At 46.4% G+C, this 20,092-nt stretch overlaps 1 protein-coding gene across 2 annotated transcripts in view; it reads left to right on the top strand.

The window, feature by feature from the left end:
- Positions 1-12,031: 12,031 nt before the first annotated feature.
- SLC9A8 (solute carrier family 9 member A8) overlaps positions 12,032-20,092 on the top strand; it is an 85,298-nt gene continuing 77,237 nt past the window's right edge. The window contains exons 1-2 of one of the 2 annotated variants that reach the window (XM_003932560.4): positions 12,032-12,187; positions 14,230-14,408. In XM_003932560.4, coding sequence (XP_003932609.1) covers positions 12,174-12,187; positions 14,230-14,408 — 193 coding nt within the window. In that variant the 5' untranslated portion in view covers positions 12,032-12,173. Of the gene's footprint in view, positions 12,188-14,226; positions 14,409-20,092 lie in introns of both variants that reach the window. The other variant, XM_010343112.3, reaches the window with a different exon arrangement.

The raw sequence follows: 20,092 nt of genomic DNA on the forward strand, positions 1-20,092 counted from the left end.
AAATACAAAACATTAGCTGGGCATGGTGGTACGTACCTGTAATCCCAGCTACTCAGGAGGCTGAGGCAGGAGAATTGCCTGAACCCAGGAGGCGGAGGTTGCGGTGAGCCGAGATCGCGCCATTGCACTCCAGCCTGGGTAACAAGAGCGAAACTCCGTCTCAAAAAAAAAAAAAAAAAAAAAATTCTCTTAAAAACAGAAAACAGAAAGCTAGGTATTAGAGTCACCTTGGGTGTGTATTGGGAGAAGAACCTAGGACAGGAAGGACACTAATGGGTTTGTGTTGGGTAAATAAACCCTGTTTATTGGGAGACCACCTGCTCCAGGAGAAAAGACACCAGGTGAAGACAGGAAGCTGGGTGCTGCTAACTGAATGACTTGGGGCAAGGCCCCTCCCATACCTGGGGGTAGACAATAAAAAATATTATATTGTATACACACACACACACACACACACACACACACACGTATTTCTTCCCCCGAGAAGGAGTTTCACTCTTCTTGCCCAGGCTGGGGTGCAATGGTGCGATCCCAGCTCACTGCAACCTCCACCTTTCAGGTTCAAGTGATTCTCCTGCCTCGGCCTCCTAGGTAGCTGGGATTACAGGCATGTGCCACCACGGCCAGGTAATTTTTGTATTTTTAGTAGAGATAGGGTTTTGCCATGTTGGTCAAGCTAGTCTTGAACTCCTGACCTCAGGCGATCCTCCTGTCTCAGCCTCCCAAAGTGCTGGGATTACAGGCATGAGCCACCGTGCCTGATCTTTATGGAATATTTTTAAGATACTGATTCCTTGTCTGCAGAGTGAAGATTTAGATTACATCTACCTTTTGGTTTTGTCTACTCACTATGAATACCCCATCCTCTCATAACATCACCCCAATTTCTCTGGGAGCCCCCTTCTTTACACCCTGTCCATGTGAAAGGCAGGCAGCACTAACCTTATCCTTGGCTTCAGGGAAGGCTAAATGCTCCATGCCAGCCAATCAGCAGCACCCCTCATCCCTCTGTCCATAAGGATTGGCTCAGAAATGGGCATGTGCCCCAAGTGGACCAGTGAGTCATTCCTTGGGTTTTTGCTGGCATTGTTTTGCTTCTGCTGTGCTAGGACAGTGCGAAGAGGGTTTGAAGCTCAAAGGTGGCCACCACTGTGAGAGTGAGAGAAAGACTGAGCCCTGGTAACTTACGAGCCCCTGAAACCAGCTGTACCTGAAGCCAGCCACACATTTTTGAACATGTTATTTGTCATGAGTCAATATGGTTACTCTTTGCTGTTTTTGGGTTTTGAAATGGAGTCTCACTGTCACTCAGACTGGTGTGCAATGGCACCATCTCGGTTCATGGCAACCTCCATCTCTCCCAGGTTCAAGCAATTCTCTTGTTTCAGCCTCCTGAGTAGCTGGGACTATAGGCACGCATCACCACTCCCAGCTATTTGTTTTCGTATTTTTAGTAGCAACAGGATTTTGTCATGTTGGCCAAGCTGGTCTCGCACTCCTGACCTCAAGTGATCCACCCACCTCGGCCTCCCAAAGGGCTGGGATTACAGGCGTGAGCCACCGCACCCATCGTCAGTATGGTTCCTCTTTGGACTTCAGTCACTGTAGCAGATGATGTGGCTTCTGCATGCATATCCTCTTGGCACTCAGCCTTTTGACGCACAGTGACTGGATGGCTTCCAATTTCCACACCTATGCTTGCAGCCTGAGGGCTTTGCTCCCATACACGCTCTGTACACACAGTCAGAGAATGCTGGGGGCTTCACCCTCCCCTACAAGTGGCCCTTAACCAATGAGTGACAGGGGTCGGTGTATAAATGCCCCCACTCCCTTGACCTTCACCTGGATAATTCTGAGGTGTGTTGCACTCTGTGTCCCAGCAGGGTTGAGTGCCAGCTGCCCAGAGTGACAACCTGCTCAAGAACTGACCTTTGATTGGTTTCTTTCCTTTGCCTATGTCATTTCCCTCCCCCACCAGAGCTTCCTGGTATCATTTCTCAAGTAAACAATTTAATATCTGCACACAAATCCTTGTCTCAGATCTGCTTCTGCAGGAAACCAACCTAAGCAATTCCTAAGATTGGTTTTCCGTCACGCACAGCTAAAGCTGCTCTGGCAGACACATGGTTCAAGAATTCTTCTAAAATATTTGCCTCATAACTGTATTTTTCCAGCCTGCTTTTCAGCTCAAAGGAAGTGTATGCACTGTGAGTTGACTCATCGGGCGCATGGCAGAAAAGGACCCCGTAAGAGAAAGCCCCCAGTGTGGTCCTGGGACAGCTGAGTGAGCCCCACCTTCGCTGCCTCCTCTCTACCTCGTGCTCACACACTAACCTTTCCCAAGCCTCTTCATTCCGAGGCTCCAGCCGTCTCCTCCACCCACCCCAGGAGATAACCCCAGTTCCTTCCTTGGACTCTTTCATCTGCAAGGCCTCAGTGTTCTGTCTGGCCAATGATAAGGATATTCCACGTCATTTTCCTGTCCCTGACCTTTGAAAGAAACCTACCCATCCAGGGCCTGTGATGTAGACTCAGACGGAGATGTTCCTTCTTGGGGATATAATCAGTGGGAAAGAGAGAGATTTCCAAGACATCATCATTCATTCATTCATTTATTCAACAAGTATCTATTGAGTGCTCAGGCAAGGTATTCTAAATTGTAGTGTCAACTAGAGCCAGCTTAAGCAGAAGGAATTTTTTTTTTTTTTTTCCCTGTGAGGGAGTCTTGCTCTGTTGCCCAGGCTGGTGTGTAGTGGAATGATCTCTGCACAGTGCAACCTCTGCCTCCAGGGCTCAAGCGATTCTCTTGCCTCAGCCTCCTGAGTAGCTGGGATTAGAGGTATGCACCACCACGCCTGGCTATTTTTTTGTATTTTAAGTAGGGGTGGGGTTTCCCCACGTAATCAGTCTTGTCTCGAATTCCTGGCCTCAACTGATCTGTCTGCCTCGGCCTCCCAAAGTTCTGGAATTGCAAGCATGAGCCACCATGCCTGGCCCAGGAAGGGATTTATGAAAGGTAGGAAGTATCCTAGAGGTTAAATAGCCACAAACAGTGCAGCCAGGAGCAGCAATGCCAGGAGCAACACTCACCTTCACTGTTGAACTGTTCCAATCAAAACATCACTGCTGAGGCTGGGTGTGGTGGCTCACACCTGTAATCCCAGCACTTTGGGAGGTCGAGGTGTGCAGATCACGAGGTCAGGAGTTCAAGACCAGCCTGGCCAACATGGTGAAACCCTGACTCTACTAAAAACACAAAAATTAGCTGGGTGTGGTGATGTGTGCCTGTAGTTCTAGCAGGAGAATTGCATGCACCTGGGAGGTGGATGTTGCAATGTGCCGAGATTGTGCCGTTGCACTCCAGCCTGGGTGATAGAGCAAAACTCCATCTCAAAAAAAAAAAGATGGTGGTGGTGATAATAAAAGACCCACATCACAGAGATTCAGCAGGACAGGGCTTAAAAACATTTGGCAGAAGGAAGACTATTGCTGTGTGGGAACCGTACTATGTGGTGAGTTTGGAGTCAGGTAAACTCTGGATCAAAGGCCAGCTCACTGTGACCTCAGGCAACTCAACCTCTGAGCCTCACTCTCCCTGAAAAATAAGGATAATAAAAATACCTACTGAGTTCTTTAGAATGCCCTTTGCTAGAAAGAAGAGGGTAATAAAACTCATGCATGCTTTACTGGAACAGGCTACCGTGGAGCCCCAGGACATTTCTAGGACTGGGTCGTAGCAGTAGATCCAGCAGCCTAATGGTCTCATCCTGGAGCCAGGCTTTTTACACGTCTCTGTCCACAATGTCGGTTTCATCCTCAGGCTGGTCCTCCTCGTGATCACAGGATGACCGCCAGGAGCTATCAGGGCCACAGGCATCCTCTTTCATGTTCTGTAGGAAAACAGATTCATTTCCAGGCCATCTTCCTAGAAGAGTGAGGAACAACTTTTCCAGAAGCATCTGGCGAACTTCTCTCCATTTCTCATTAGCCAGAGGTAGGTCAGAGGCCCATTCCAGAACCAAACTCTGGCAAGGAGATGCAAGTCCCATGACTGGCTTAGACTCATTGGTTCCGGTGCCTGTGGCTGGGCTGGGATGGATGTCAAGGAGTCAGTCGACAACATTGTCCTCTCTATCTGCCTCAAACGGCTACTGGGAGAATGAAATGAGATCATGCTTGCAAAGCTTAGTACACAGTAGGCACTCAATAAATGGTACCTCTTATTACTATTACAGGTTGGGTATCCCTTATCCGAAATGCCTGGGACCAGAAGTGTGTCAGAATTCAGATTGTTTTGGATTTGGGAGCATCTGTATTCTATTTTCCCGGTGAGCATTCCTAATCTGAAAATCTGAACTCCAAAATGCTCCAGTGAGCATCACATCAGTGCTCAAAAAGTTTGGGATTATGGCACATCTCAGATTTCAGATTTTCAGATTAGGGATACTTGTGCTTAGCACACATCCAAGCCAAAGTAAAAACAAACAAACCAACGAAACAACAAAAAAGGAATACTTAACCACATTGTTTTCTTTTTTGAGACGGGGTCTTGCTCTGTTTCCCAGGCCGAGTACAGCAGTGCAATCTTGGCTCACTGCAGCCTCAACTTTCCGGGCTGAAGTGATTCTCCTGCCTCAGCCTCCCAAGTAGCTAGCTGGGACCACAGGCACCAGCACACTAGGCTAATTCTGTTTAGTTTTTGTAGAGAGGAAGTCTCACTATGTTTGCCAGGCTGGTCCCAAACTCTTGGACTAAAGCAAAGTGCTGGGATTACAGACATGAGTCACTGCCCCCAGCCTTCAACAGTATTCTGATTATTATCTACATCACCATCATCCTTTGGGGGCTTTGACGCCAGGCAGGCTCTGATCAAGTTCCAGTGTCTCTACTTCTTAGCTGTGTGGCCTTGTGCAAGTTACTGAGCTTCAGTTCCACTCTGTAAAATGGGAATAATTGCTCCTATCTCTTACCATTATTGTGTGGCCATAGTTAATGCTCCATATGTGCTGATAATGCATTTCCTTGGGCTTCCCATTAGGAATTTGGGTGGCTTCTGCCACCCTCCGTAGATGTGGTTCTGGTTGGGGAGACTCTCCCTGCTGTTCCAAAAGTGGACGCATTCTCCTCACGTGAATTCCTGAATCCCTTAGGTCAATATGATGGGTTCAGGGAGCCAAGGAAAGAGGTTTTCTCTATTCTCTAGAATTGCTGACTGGAAAAGCAGAAGCTAGGAGCTGCTGGAAACCATCTTGGGGAGAGTTTGCTTGAAGTGGAGCCAACAAGAAGGAAAGCAGAGATGAGAGATGGAGAGAGGCAGAGGGCTGTTGATGCTGTTGAGCTCCTGGATCCAGCTGTGCCTGAATCACATTTACCACTGGACTTTTCGTTATGTGAGCCAATAAATTCTCTCTGTCTCTCTCTCTCTCTCTTTTTTTTTTTTTTGAGACGGAGTTTCACTCTTGTTACCCAGGCTGGAGTGCAATGGCACGATCTTGGCTCACCGCAACCTCCGCCTCCTGGGCTCAGGCAATTCTCCTGCCTCAGCCTCCTAAGTAGCTGGGATTACAGGCACGTGCCACCATGCCCAGCTAATTTTTTGTATTTTTAGTAGAGACGGGGTTTCACCATGTTGACCAGGATGGTCTCGATCTCTCGACCTCGTGATCCACCCGCCTCGGCCTCCCAAAGTGCTGGGATTACAGGTTTGAGCCACCGCGCCCAGCCTCTCTCTCTTTTTTTTAGTTTTCTTTTCTTTTCTTTTCTTTTTTTTTTTTTTTGAATAAGCCAGTTTGAGGTGGGGGTTCTGTCACTTGCAGTGATGTGTGTAGAGTCCAGCCCAGACCAGCCAGGATGGAGAATTAGAAAAGGAGATAGTCCTCTGAGGTCAGGATTATGCCTACCTAAATCAGCTTGGTATTTGCCCCGGCCAACACGTAGAATGGAACTCCAGAAGTATCAGGAGTTAAAATCATAAATAGGCTGGCCTATTTGTGCCCTATAATCCCAGCACTTTGGGAGGCCTAGATGGGAGGTCTGCTTGAGCCCAGGAGTTCAAGAACAACAGCAACAGCCTGAAAAACATAACGAGACCCCATCTCTCCAAAACAAAAATAAAAAATTAGCTGGCCATGGTAGTGTGTGCCTATAGTCCCAGCTACTGTGGAGGCTGAGGCGGGAGGATTGCTTGAGCCTAGGAGTTTGAGGCTGTAGTGAGCCACTGCACCATAGCCTGGGTGACTGGGCAAAACCTTGTCTGTAAAAGCTAAAAAAATAAATAAATAAAAACACAGATAGTCTAGTGAGTATCCCTCCAGACTTCTTCTCTGTGCTTATAATAAATAGTCATATACAAACACAGAAGAATATTTTTACAGAAATGGAATCATACTCTACATTTTCAGTTCGAACGCTACCTCCCCAGCCACCCATCTGAAGTAGCCCCACCTCCATCATGCTTTCTTGTATGCTAGAATTCTTCACTCCCTAAATTAACTTCTTCAGAGCAGAGATTTTCCTCTGTTTGCCATTGCTGTGTTGCCAGTGCCTTTCACAGGCTGACCAAGTATCCAATACACATTTGTTGAGTAAGTATCACTCTATAGTTGGTGTGTTTGTCTTAACCTGCAGGGAAATAGACAGGGATCTGCTTTGACCTTTGAGATGAATGCATGGAGACCTATGGATTGGATGGGTCATGTTTGTTGCCCACATTTTGTTGAAAAATTGGGGGTGAAAAATACTGGGAGTGAAAAAGCAGCCAAACCAAGAAAAAGAAAAAACTTCTGAATATTAGCTCACTTCACCCAAAAGTAATACTCTGAAATACATACCGGGGAAACTGAGGCACAAGGAGGTTAGCTTGCCCAACATGACAGAGCAGTAAGTGGCAGTGCTGAGATCTGAACCCTAGATACTTGGCTCCAGTGTCTGGGTTCTTAACTCCTAATCAGCCTCTCTGTTTACTCGTTGGCCCAAGAGAGCTGGCCAGCCCTGGGCTACTCGAAGCAAACTCACTTTCAGCTAGGCACTGAAGGCAGCAAGGTGAATACGTATATTTTTCCTTTTGAGTGATACTCATGTATTAACTCGCAGTTCTGTAGGTCCTAAGCTCATGCAGGCTTTGCTGTGTTCCATGCTCAGGGCATCACACGGCTGAAGCAGAGATTCACTTCTTTCAGAAGTCACTTCTTTTTAGGAATTCACTTCTATTCAGATTGTTGGCAGAATTCAGTTCCTTGCAGTTGTAGAACTGAAGCTCCCATATCCTTACTTGTGATTCTGCCTGCAACTAGAAGCTTCCTGCATTTCTTGTCCTGTGCCCCATTCTATCTTTTATTAATTTTTTTAGATGGAGTTTTGCTCTTGTTGCCCTGGCTGGAGTGCCATGACGTCATCTCAGCACACCACAATCTCCACCTCCCAGGTTCAAGCGATTCTCCTGCCTAAGCCTCCTGAGTAGCTGGGATTACAGGCATGGGCTGCCACGCTCGGCTAATTTTGTATTTTTAGTAGAGACGGGGTTTCCCCATGTTGCTCAGGCTGGTCTTAAACTCCCAACCTCAGGTGATCCACCCGCCTCGGACTCCCAAAGTGCTGGGATTACAGGTGTGAACCACCACGCCCAGCTGTATCTTTTAATTTATGGCAAATATTTTTTTTTTTTTTTTTTTGAGACAGAGTTTCGCCCTTGTTACCCAGGCTGGAGTGCAATGGCGCGATCTCGGCTCACCGCAACCTCCGCCTCCTGGGCTCAGGCAATTCTCCTGCCTCAGCCTCCTGAGTAGCTGGGATTACAGGCACACGCCACCATGCCCAGCTAATTTTTTTTTTGCACTTCTAGTAGAGACGGCGTTTCACCATGTTGACCAGGATGGTCTCGATCTCTCGACCTCGTGATCCACCCGCCTCGGCCTCCCAAAGTGCTGGGATTACAGGCTTGAGCCACCGCGCCTGGCTTATGGCAAATATCTTAACTGTCCCACGATTTGTCTTGAATAAAAAGGAAAGACATGGGAAAACCCCTTAGAAACAGATGTTCAGTGGGACTTTTCTTTCGTTTGAGACCAGCCTGGCCAACATGGTGAAATCCCATCTCTACTAAAAATACAAAAATTAGCTGGGAGTGGTGACGCACACCTGTAATTCCAGCTACGTGGGAGGCTGAGGCAGAAATCACTTGAACCCAGGAGGCAGAGGTTTCAGTGAGCTGAGATGATGCCACTGCACTCCAGCCTGGATGACAGACACTTCGTCTTAAAAAAAAACAACTAAAGGCCAGACGCGGTGGCTCACGCCTGTAATCCAGCACTTGGGAGGCCGAGGCGGGTGGATCATGAGGTCAAGAGATCAAAGATACTTGAGGCTGACGAAGGAGAACTGCTTGCCCCCAGGAGGTGGAGGTCGCAGTGAGCCCAAATTATGCCACTGCCCCCGAGCCTGGCCACAGAGTGGGACTCTGTCTCAAAAAAAAAGAAAAAAAGAAAAACAAACACCCAAAGAACAATAGTGACATGTGGAAGTAACGCAAAACTCAAATTTCAGTATCCTTAAAGTGGTGTTCAAACACAGCTGTGCCTATTTATGTTGTTTATGCTGCATGCAAACTGCAGAGCTGATTTGTTGCTACAGAGATTGTAAGGCCCACAAAGCCTTCAATATTGACTGTCTGACTCTTTACAGAGACTGGTCAGGGAGGGCTTCCCTGAGGAGGTGATATTTAAGCAGAGACCTGAATAAGAAGAAGACTGGAGGTAGTGAGCAGAGCCGTCTAGGCAGAGGGAACAGAGAGCAAAGGCAGTTTTCTCTCTAATCTTGTAAATCTTCTAAAGAGAAGTGTTATTAAGAAAAAATATATATGAGGGGCCCTGAGGCTCTGAGGGTGCTGTAGCCTCTCAGGGTCCTGGAAACTGTAGGTCCTGAGGAGGGGTTGGGAGCCAGCACCGTCTGGCACCAGAATTTGCGGTGCCTTACGCTGGCACCTTCTCAGCCTGACATGGCATAGGGGCCCAGAAAATGCATGTTGAATGGCTTTATTTACCTTCCTTGGGCAAGGACCGTGGATTTTAGATTCATTGCCAGGAATTGGTGAGAAGAGCCAACCCACCCATGGGCCTGAGAGCAGGTTCTCTGCCGTCTCATGGTTGGTAGCAGGCCAAGAGAAGGCTAAGGCCAGGAGCTCCATGACCATGTAAAGCCCTGATCTGGCCCTGACAGCAGAATCTGTAGCAAGGGCAGTAGGCGGGACACTGGATAGGGAAGAACAGCCCTGGGTGAATTACAGCCTGGTGGGGTTTTCCGGTGCTTGCAGAATGGCAGCCTCAAGCCCTCCACTGACAAGCGTGGCCAGGGAGAACTCCACTCTTACCCTCCCCGCCCCCCCAGACGGAGTCTTGCTCTGTTGCCTGGGCTGGAGTGAGGTGGCATGATCTGAGTTCACTGCAACCTCTGCCTCTCAGGTTCAAGCAAGTCTCCTGCCTCACCCTCCCGAATAGCTGGGACTACAGGCGAAAGCCCAGCTAATTTTTCGTATTTTATTAGAGATGGAGTTTCACCATATTGCCCAGGCTGGTAGCGAACCCCTGAGCTCAGTCAATCTGCCCTTCTTGGCTTCCCAAAGTGATGGGATTACAGGCGTGAACCACCGCGCCTGGCCGAGAACACCACTCTCAATCCTTGGCGGACCAACCAGGTCATTCCCGCCAGGCTCTGTGCTGAGGGAGGACAGTAGGTTATTAGCTCCATTTAAGAGCCAGAGAAATTAAGGCAGTGGAGAGCAACAGAGCTACTGGTTTAAAACCCAGGCTCTGTGCCTGGATCCCAGCCTTGTCATTTGGTATCTGTGGGACTGCAGGCAAGTGCCTTGATTTCTCTATGCTTTAGTCTGTGGATGCTTGTATCTACCTCAAAGCTATGTAAAGAATTAAGGAAACAATAGCCCAACACCACACGGCAGGAAGGAAGCCATTTTATTATTATTCAATAAATATTGGTGGATCCCGAAGACATTCTCTCATAGCTTTGGCAGCACTCTTAAGAGACCTTAGAGGACGAAGAACTCAAGGTCAGAGCCAGATTTCTTCTCTACCCAGTTCCTCTGGCCCAAAACCCTGACATCACACCTGACTCTTCTTTTACACGCCATAGTACATCAGCCAACCCTGTCTTCAGTATGCATCTGGAGTCCAACTGTTCCCGCCACCTCCACGGTATTACTTTTATCCAAATTGCTCTCAGTGGTCACCTAGATTATTGCAAAAGCCTCCTTACTGGCCCTGGGGCTTCCATCCTCTCTCCCCCAACCCCCAATCAACTCCCAACAGGCAGCAAAACTCATGTTGCTCCTCAGTTCAAAACCCTTCTGTGACTTCCTAACATACCTAATTAACTAACTGATTTATTTACTCAAATGATTATTATTGAATGTCTACTATCTGCCAGGTACTGTTGTAGGCATTGCAGACAAAATGGAGAAGAAAATAGACAAAAATTTCTACATTCATGTAGCTTCCGTTCTCATGGAGGGAAATGGTTAATAAACCAAATGTATGAGTAAAACGTGGTAGGTTGTCATGTGAAAAATAGTTTAGGGAAGGTTGGATTTTTTTTTTTTTTTTTTTTGAGACGGAGTTTCGCTCTTGTTACCCAGGCTGGAGTGCAATGGTGCGATCTCGGCTCACCGCAACCTCTGCCTCCTGGGTTCAGGCAATTCTCCTGCCTCAGCCTCCTGAGTAGCTGGGATTACAGGCACGCGCCACCATGCCCAGCTAATTTTTTGTATTTTTAGTAGAGACGGGGTTTCACCGTGTTGACCAGGATGGTCTCGATCTCTTGACGTCGTGATCCACCCGCCTCGGCCTCCCAAAGTGCTGGGATTACAGGCGTGAGCCACCGCGCCCGGCGGCCTTGGATTTTAAGTAGGGTGATCAAGGAGGCCTAACACGCAAGATAAGGGTTAAATACAAGGCAGAACGTACAAGAGGTGGGAGTCAAAGAGCTACCCAGAAGAAGATAAAGATAAAGCCTAGATAAAGGCTCAGCAGGTGCAATGGCGGAAGTATTCCTGGTGAGTTTTGGACACAGCCAGGAAACCACTGTGACAACAGTGGAAAGTGAACGTGTGTGGGAGGGGAGATATAGAGCCCCATGTCCCCCTCCCACACACTTCAGAGAGGAAAAGGTGGCAGGGTTGAATTCTGTACATTCCCCAAGGTTTTTTTTTCTCTGATGGGAGACTGGAAGCCATTGGAGGGTCTAAGCAGGAGTGATGAGTTAACAGATCACTCCAGCTGCTGCGTGGAAGTCATAAGCAACAGGGGCAAGTCAGAGACCCTGAATGGAGAAGCCGTTGCAATTATCCAGGTGAGACAGAGTGGCTTGGATCAGGAAGGGAGTTAGCAATAGAAGCGGTTAATAAAGTCCAAAGTCCTTATGAGTGGGTGCCGGTCCTCCCGATGGGGGTCCCACCTACCTCTCCCACCTCACTTTGTTCCTCCCTGCATCCCCACCCCACTGGCCACTGCTAGGCACATAGGAGGCATCGATTAAACATCTGCTCAATCAATGAACTACTCAAGGAATGGTCCACCGCTAGATCATCAGCGTCCATTTTAACGCTAGGCATATAGTCTGAAAGCAATACAAGTTTACAGATGGAAAGCTGCACAGGCCTGCCAAGTCCAGGCGGTTATTCCTCTCCACAGCTGAGGGAAACTGAGGCTCAGATTGAGGAAGTGCTCCCTAGGGTCTCTCGGCACAGCTTAGGCTAGAGGCTGGACACCCTTCTTCACAATCCTTTTAGCACAGCGAAGTCCAGGGCACTGGATGGAGGGCGCCTGCCCTAAGGGTGAGTCAGTGATCTCACAGAGTTTCCCCAAAACGACCCTACCCTGTGGTGGGGAAATCCGGAATTTCTCGTGCCCAGATGGTCACGTGCCTCAGGGCGGACAGGCGTCCGGAAAGCCCCGGGAGGGACTAAGGAGCTGTCCTCCCACGCGCTTCCTCCCACCCTCGGGCCACTGAGACCGAGGGACAGACGGCCGCCCTCGCGCGGCTGAGGCCACGCCTCCCGCTCGTCGGCCCGCGCCTCCAGCGGAAGCCGGAAGCAAAAGCGAGTTCTTCTAGCCCCGCGGCTCCGAACTCGGTGGTCTTGGAAGCTCCGCAGGACGGGGGAGAAGATGGCGGAAGAGGAGTGAGTGGGCTTTTTCCCGGGCTGCGGAGGCGGCGGGGCTGGGCCGCGGCGGGGCTGGGCCCCGGCGGGTGACAGCGAGCGCCTCAGGCCGCCCTCCGGCCCCGGAAGGCGGAGCTTCTTTTGCTGGTTGGCCAGGACTGACCATGCCGGTGCCTACGAGGAGGGCGGGATGGGCGGGCCTGGGCCCAGGTGGGCTTTGCGTTCTCCTGGAGGTCTGTTCCTCGAGCTGGAAATCTGCTGCCCAGCGCAGGCCCCGAGAGCCGTCTTGCGAAAAATGCAACCCATATTTGCTTTCCCGGTTTTCGGTTATCTCATGGTTACTGAGTCCGCTTCCGCCGCCTCCAGGAAGTCGTCCGGATTCTCCACACCCACCTCCTACGTAGCCAGTCGCCTCTTCCTCTGTAACGATCAGTTTTCATGTCTTTCTCCTTCACTAAGTTTCATTCAGCCATTAACTGTTAGCCATCTACTCAATTCCAGGCCGTGGGCACATAGGAGAGGAGGCTGACCAGGAGCCGCTCTTTGGGAGCTTCCATTCCAGTGGGAAAAGAAAACCATAATTAGTCAAGATGGTTTCAGATCGTGATGAATTAACCCCATTTGTGCGCTAAGCATGTGGGAGTTATTTATATTCTGCTGTTCAAGGTCATCCCCTAGGTCTGATTTTTCACACATGTCTGCAATTCAAAAAGTTGCAACCTCTGGCGTAAATGCGTTAAATGTTCTGAAGGAAGCAGAATACAGTTAGGGTTGAGGAGGTCGCTCAGGAAAAAGTGACATTCAGCAGAAGCTTGAATGACCAGAAGGAGGGATAGGAGAAGGAACATCAAGTTCAAAAGGCCTGGCTCAAGAAAGGGTTTAGTGCATTGAGTGACAGGCAGCCTGGCTACTGTGTAGAAAGGAGGGGGTTAGCTGTACAAGGGGAGATAGGGAAGGGCCGTCTATGTCCTCCAGGTACTTTGGGCAAGTCCCAAAGTCATCTCCATACCTGCAGGGCAGAGTTTATTGCAGATTGTAGATGCCTTATCATTGTGGAATGAATATGTGAACATGAATAAAGAACCCTTTCATTGATACTGGACTCCTTCACCTGACAACTTTTCGAATAGTATTTCTTGGCCAGATTGGGGTCATTTCATGTGATTAGCTTATGTATTGAGCAGTTGCTCAGTCCCAGACTAAACAGGGCCTCAGCAGTACGAAATAAAAGAGGCAGTGTAGCCTAGCGACTTCAAGTTTGGGTTTTCAGCTTGATTCTGCCACTAACTGAGATGTTGGTGAAGTTTTGCAACCTCCCTGAGGCTTAGTTTTGAATGGGTAAAAAAGGGAAAGTAATCGTACCCACGTCAGGCATGTTATACCTATTAAATGAGAGGTAGTGTGTTACCTAGTTCCTGGAATGAAGCAGTGCACGGAAAATACTAACAATTACAGTTAATTACAACAATATTGCACTAGTTGACAATCCCAGAGAAGAGAGCTGTGGGAACAGAAGCAGTGGAGTGGGTAAATTGGGGTGAGGTAAGATGGGGTAATAGAGAGGAGGTGACATTTGAGCCTTTTGAAATTTGAGAAGGATTTGTAAAGTAGGGCAGGGCATGCCCAGATCAACAACTGGGCAAATTTATGTGGCTTCTTCAACTTGTGGAAGTAATGCAAGGAAAAGAATGTAAATTGGAGAAATAAAGATATAAATAAACAGTGTTTGACCATGGAAAGGATGAGACCACAGGTTGCTTCCCTTTAAATGCCCCAGTAAGTGCCAAAGAGCAGGCAGCATTTCGATTCTGTACTAGCCTGGATTCCCTGTCGTTCCTGTCCTCTAAGTGGCTGTACAAAAGCACCGGAGGCCACTAGTACCCTTGTGCTGTGCAAGGAGGGATTTCTCTTAATAAGTTTCTCTCCAAGGCCTGCCTGCTAGTTAAAAGGCTTGTGAATCCCATAAAGCTCTTGGTCAGCTTTGCTTTCTGGTGTGAGGTGTGTGAATTGATATTCTGGGGCCCTTTTCTATGATCTAATTCTGCTTTTTATGTCTTCAGTAGGTTCCCCAATACAACTCATGAGGGTTTCAATGTCACCCTCCACACCACCCTGGTTGTCACGACGAAATTGGTGCTCCCGACCCCTGGCAAGCCCATCCTCCCTGTGCAGACAGGGGAGCAGGCCCAGCAAGAGGAGCAGTCCAGCGGCATGACCATTTTCTTCAGCCTCCTTGTCCTAGGTGAATACAGACACCGTCATCCCCTTCATCTGCCATCTCCAGGGTCTGTGTGTTTAACCCTGTCACTGCTCTTGACTGTGTCAGGTCTCCCTCCCATTTGGTTTTCATATCAAACACTGAAAGAACATGATCAGTTCATAACAGGGAACTCTTTTTTATAAAATAATGGCACTTAGCAGTTCTGAAGAACTCTTAGGTAATACCTTAGCCTTTGAAAGAAAGAATTAAAGAATTTTTGGCCTAGAAAGAATCTTGAGGGTGGGCGTGGTGGCTTACCCCTGACATCCCAGCACTTTGGGAGGTAGAGGTGGGCAGATCACTTGAGGCTAGGAGTTCAAGACCAGCCTGGCCAACATGGTGAAACGCCATCTCTACCGAAAATACAAAAATTAGCCAGGCATGGTGGTATGTGCCTGTAATCCCAGCTCCTTGGGAGGCTGAGGCAGGAGAATTGTTTGAACCTAGGAGATGCAGTTTGCAGTGAGCCAAGATCACGCTACTGTACTCTAGCCTTGGCGATGGAGTAAAACACTGTCTCAAAAGAAAAAAAAAACAACAAAAACCATAATTTCGTTCAACCTTCTCTTTAATGGGTAAGGAAATTTCAGCATGGAGAAGTCAAGCGATTGTCATACCAGGCTGGTAAAGAACAAGAGACTGATAACCAGGTTGCCAGATACCAGTCAAGAGGTTTAGATAAAAGACAAAAACTTAAATGTCTCCCGGAGGCAGTAGACAGTAGACAGTTGTTTTAGACAAAAGAAATCCAGTTGAAACTATACAACTACTTTTGATTAGCTAAGGAATAAATAGCTTTGAGTTTGACTCAAGTCCAGAGTCTTGTTTGGCCGGACACAGTGGCTGATGCCTATAATACCAGCACTTTGGGAGGCCAAGGTGCATGGATCACCTGAGTCAGGAGTTTGAGACCAGCCTGGCCAACATGATGAAACCCCATCTCTACTAAAAATACAAAAATCTTTATCTGGGTGTGGTGGCATACACCTATAATCCCAGCTATTCAGAAGGTTGAAGCACTGGAATCATTTGAACCTGGGAGGTAGAGGTTTCAGTAAGCTGAGATTGCACCACTGCATTCCAGCCTGGGTGACAGAGCAAGACTCCGTCTCAGAAAAGAAAAAAACAGAAGGTTGAGAGTGGTGGCTCACATCTGTAATCCCAGCATTTTGGGAGGCCGAGGCGGGTGAATCACAAGGTTGGCAGATCGAGACCAGCCTGGCCAATATTGTGAAACCTCATCTCTACGAAAAATACAAAAAAAATTATCCAGGTGTGGTGATTGATGGGCACCTGTAATCGTAGTTACTCAGGAGGCTGAGGCAGGAGAATCCCTTGAACCTGGGAGGTGGAGGTTGCATGAGCCAAGATCACGCCACTGCACTCCAGCCCGGTCGACAGAGAGACTCTGTCTCAAAAAAAAAAAAAAAAAAAAAAAATTCTTGTTTGAAAGTGAAGCAGACTTTTTGTTTGCTGCTTTTCTTTAATGATACCAAAGTCATAGTCCTAATGAGATTAGATCTTTTCAGAAAGTTGAAAGGTGGACTGTTTTTTTTTATTATTTCTCTATTGTGTATTAGGACTGTTTTTTAAGGAAAAGTGTAACTTCTGTAACATTTGCATTCAGTCTCTGGTAAGTGCTCAAAGAATTTTAATAATATGTTTGAGGCCAGAGGTTTGAGAACAGCCTAGACAACATGGTGACTCTGTCTCTACAAAAAAATAAAATATTTTAATAATATAGTCTTTCTCTTTGAAGTCCTAGAACTTGGCCGGGCATGGTGGCTCACACCTGTAATCGTAGCACTTTGGGAGGCCGAGGTGGGTGGATCACCTGAGGTCGGGAGTTTTAAGACCAGCCTGGCCATCATGGTGAAACTCCCATCTTTAAAAAAAAAAAAAAAAAAGAAAGAAAGAAATCCTAGAACTCATTCTTTATCTGTCATAGTTTTAGAAACTCTTAAACCGATACTGAAAAAGTACACAGACCAGATTTATACCATGTCTCATATAGGTATAATATACCCTGGTAATTTTTTTTTTTTTAAGACAGAGTCTCACTTTGTCACCCAAGCTGGAGTGCAATGTAGTGATCTTGGCTCACTGCAGCCTCTGCCTCCCCGATTCAAGCAGTTCTCTTGCCTCAGCCTCCTGAGTAGCTGAAATTGCAGGCATCTGCCACCATGCCTGGCTAATTTTATGTATATTTAGTAGAGACAGGGTGTCACCATGTTAGCCAGAGTCTCAAACTCCTGACCTCAGGTCATCTGCCCACCTCAGCCTCTTGAAGTGCTGGGATTACAGGTGTGAGCCGCCACGCCTGGTCCACCCTGTAAACATAGTTGAATTCTTTTTCTAGGGGATTACTTCAACAATGAAGGACTCTTTTTTGTTTCGTTTTCCTTTTTTTTTTTTTTTTTTTTTTTGGTGATAGTAATTGAAGACGAAGAAAAGCATTTCTTTTCTTAATTAAGAAATTAGTAGCCAAAGCCTTCCTTCAGGGTTAAGGAATATTATTGTCTATTTACATTGCTGTCAATTTGATGTGTTAGACAATGTAAAAGGTGGGCCTGGAAAAAAAAAAAAAAAAAGCTTTTGTAATTACTTTTTTTAAGGTAAGTTGAAAAGTATAATATAATATGACTTTTAAAGTAACTTCCAGAGTGTGGAGCATTTAAGATTAGCTGTACAAAACACCACAAAACAGGTTTCTCTAATGTACTTTTTTTTTTTTTTGAGACGGAGTTTCGCTCTTGTTACCCAGGCTGGAGTGCAATGGCGCCATCTCGGCTCACCACAACCTCCGCCTCCTGGGTTCAGGCAATTCTCCTGCCTCAGCCTCCTGAGTAGCTGGGATTACAGGCACGTGCTACCATGCCCAGCTAATTTTTTGTATTTTTAGTAGAGACGGGGTTTCACCATGTTGACCAGGATGGTCTCGATCTCTTGACCTCGTGATCCACCCACCTCGGCCTCCCAAAGTGCTGGGATTACAGGCTTGAGCCACCACGCCCAGCCCTGTACTTTTTAAACCAGGCAAAATCCTGCCCAGTGTTAATACATTTTTGGGGCCAGAAAGGCTGAACTGTATTTAATAGTGCTGTATATTTCTCTTGGACTGTCCTCTCCAAACAGATTATAAATCTAGATTCTAGAGTCACACCAGTGTTAGGTGGGTTTCATTTTCACCTAATTAGATTCTTTTTCTTTTTTTAAGGTTCATTTTTATTTAATTAATTAATTTTATTTATTTTTGAGACGGAGTTTCTCTCTTGTTACCCAGGCTGGAGTGCAATGGCGCCATCTCGGCTCACCGCAACCTCCGCCCCCTGGGGTCAGGCAATTCTCCTGCCTCAGCCTCCTGAGTAGCTGGGATTACAGGCACACACCACCATGCCCAGCTAATGTTTTGTATTTTTAGTAGAGATGGGGTTTCACCATGTTAACCAGGATGGTCTCGATCTCTTGACTTCGTCATCCAACCGCCTCGGCCTCCCAAAGTGCTGGGATTACAGGTGTGAGCCACCGCGCCTGGCCAAGGTTCGTTTTTAATGTTTTATTCCACTGCGACAGCCTACTCTAGCTTTCTACCACCCCGCATTCTCTGCATCTGAGTCCAGGGTCCTTTCTGCTCCAGCACTGGGTGCTCTGAAGAGATAGGGCTGCCACATGGGGGGCCTCTCACTGGAGCTGAGCCCACTCTGGGGAACCCTGGACCTGGCCCATGCCCCTAATCAGATTCTTGGTAGTTTATGAGTCAGTGTTTCTGTTTATGTGGAGGTCAGCATGTATTAGCAAAATAGAATTATGCTTTCTTTTTAAGTAAATTTGATGGCATTGTTTCTCTGTCTTTCATATTATTATCATTTATTTCTGATTAGATATCCAAACAATGAAAATCTTTTTTTTTTCCTTTGAGATGAAATCTCTTTCTGTTGCCCAGGGCAGAGTGCAGTGGAATGATCTCAGCTCACTGCAACCTCTGCTTCCCAGATTCAAGTGATTCTTCTGCCTCAGCCTCCCAAATCACTGGGGTTACAGGTGCCTGCCACCATGCCTGGCTAAATTTTGTATTTTTAGTAGAGATGGGATTTTCCCATATTGGCAAGCTGGTCTTGAACTCCTGACGTCAGGTGATCCTCCCACCTCAGCCTCCCAAAATTTTTGCTGGGATTATAGATGTGAGCCTCTGCACCTGGTTCAAACAATGTAAATCTGATAATGTTTTAGAAATTACTGTTATTAGGTAGCTTGCTAATTCATAAATAAATGAACTCAAGTGAATTGAGGGAAATTAATCCATGGATTATTCTAGACCTCAGAACTCCTGACTGGGAATTTATTTGCCACTTTTGGTTACTCTTAGTTAATTCAAATGAAGCGGTAACTGTCCTGTAAGCACATAGGACTGCAGTGTGTTCCTCTTTGTTGAGAAGGGATGATATAACTCTGTAGTTAGTTTTGACTTTTAGAAGCTTGAAATCAGGTGACTTGCACTTAACCTTTGTTGATCTTTGACTTCACAAGAAACAGTGGCGAATCATTGTTATTTACTTACACTAAATTAACAGTTAACATTATTTGACACATACGTTTTATGGGCCTTGAAACTTAATGGAGTTATTGGAATTGATACGTGTATTATGTATTTTCCATAGTCATTACTCCAGGCATGAAAACTTGGAAGCATACCCTCCATACTACAGAGAAGTTTTTGCCCTTTCTTGCTCTGTGTTTTTCCAAGTGTACTTGAAAACATGTGCTTGTTTTTGCATATACATATGTCTATTTGTAACCACATACACATACACGTGTAATGCTGTAATATATGTTTGGAGTTGCAAATTTGTTTTGACATAAATGGGGTTCTATAACTTTTCCTCACACAGAATGTCTTGGAGATCACTGTGTTGGTGTTTTTTCTGTCTACCTCATTCTTTTTTTTTTTTTGGTAGGAAAATGTGCATAACATATATTTATAGTTTTAACCACTTTAAAATGTATAATTCAGCAGCATGTAGTACATTCACAGTGTTGTGCAACCGTAACTACTATTTAGTTTCAGAACATTTTCATCACCCCAAAAGAAAACCAATAAAGGCAGTAATTCCCCATCCCTCCCTCTTCTAGGTCATTGGCAACCACTATTCTGTTTTCTGTCTCTGGGAATTTGCCTATTTACAATATTTCATATAAATGAAATATAAAAGGCCATATAATATGTGGCCTTTTGTGTCTGGTTTCTATTACTTAGCATAATGTTCTCAAGATTCATGTTATAGCATATGTTAGAATTGTGTTCCTTTTTATGGCTGAGTGATATTCCACTGTATGGATATACCACATTTTGTTTATTCATTCATCAGTGAACATTTGGATTATTTCTACCTTTTGGCTATTGTGAATACTGCTGCTATGAATATTTATGTACACGTTTTTGTGTAGATAAATGTTTTTATTTCTTTTGGACATACACCTCCAAGTGGAATTACTGGGTCAAATGGTTACTCTATGTTTAACTTTCTCGGAAACTGACAAATGTTTTCCACAGGGGCTTCACCATTTTACAAGGGTTCCAGTTACTTCATGTTCTTGCCAACACTTGTTTTCTGGTTTGAAAAAAATGATAACCTAGGCATGGTGGCTCATACCTGTAATCCTAGTGC

The sequence above is a fragment of the Saimiri boliviensis genome, chromosome 9 (genome assembly GCF_048565385.1).
Source record: "Saimiri boliviensis isolate mSaiBol1 chromosome 9, mSaiBol1.pri, whole genome shotgun sequence".
Classification (NCBI taxonomy): Eukaryota; Metazoa; Chordata; class Mammalia; order Primates; family Cebidae; genus Saimiri; species Saimiri boliviensis.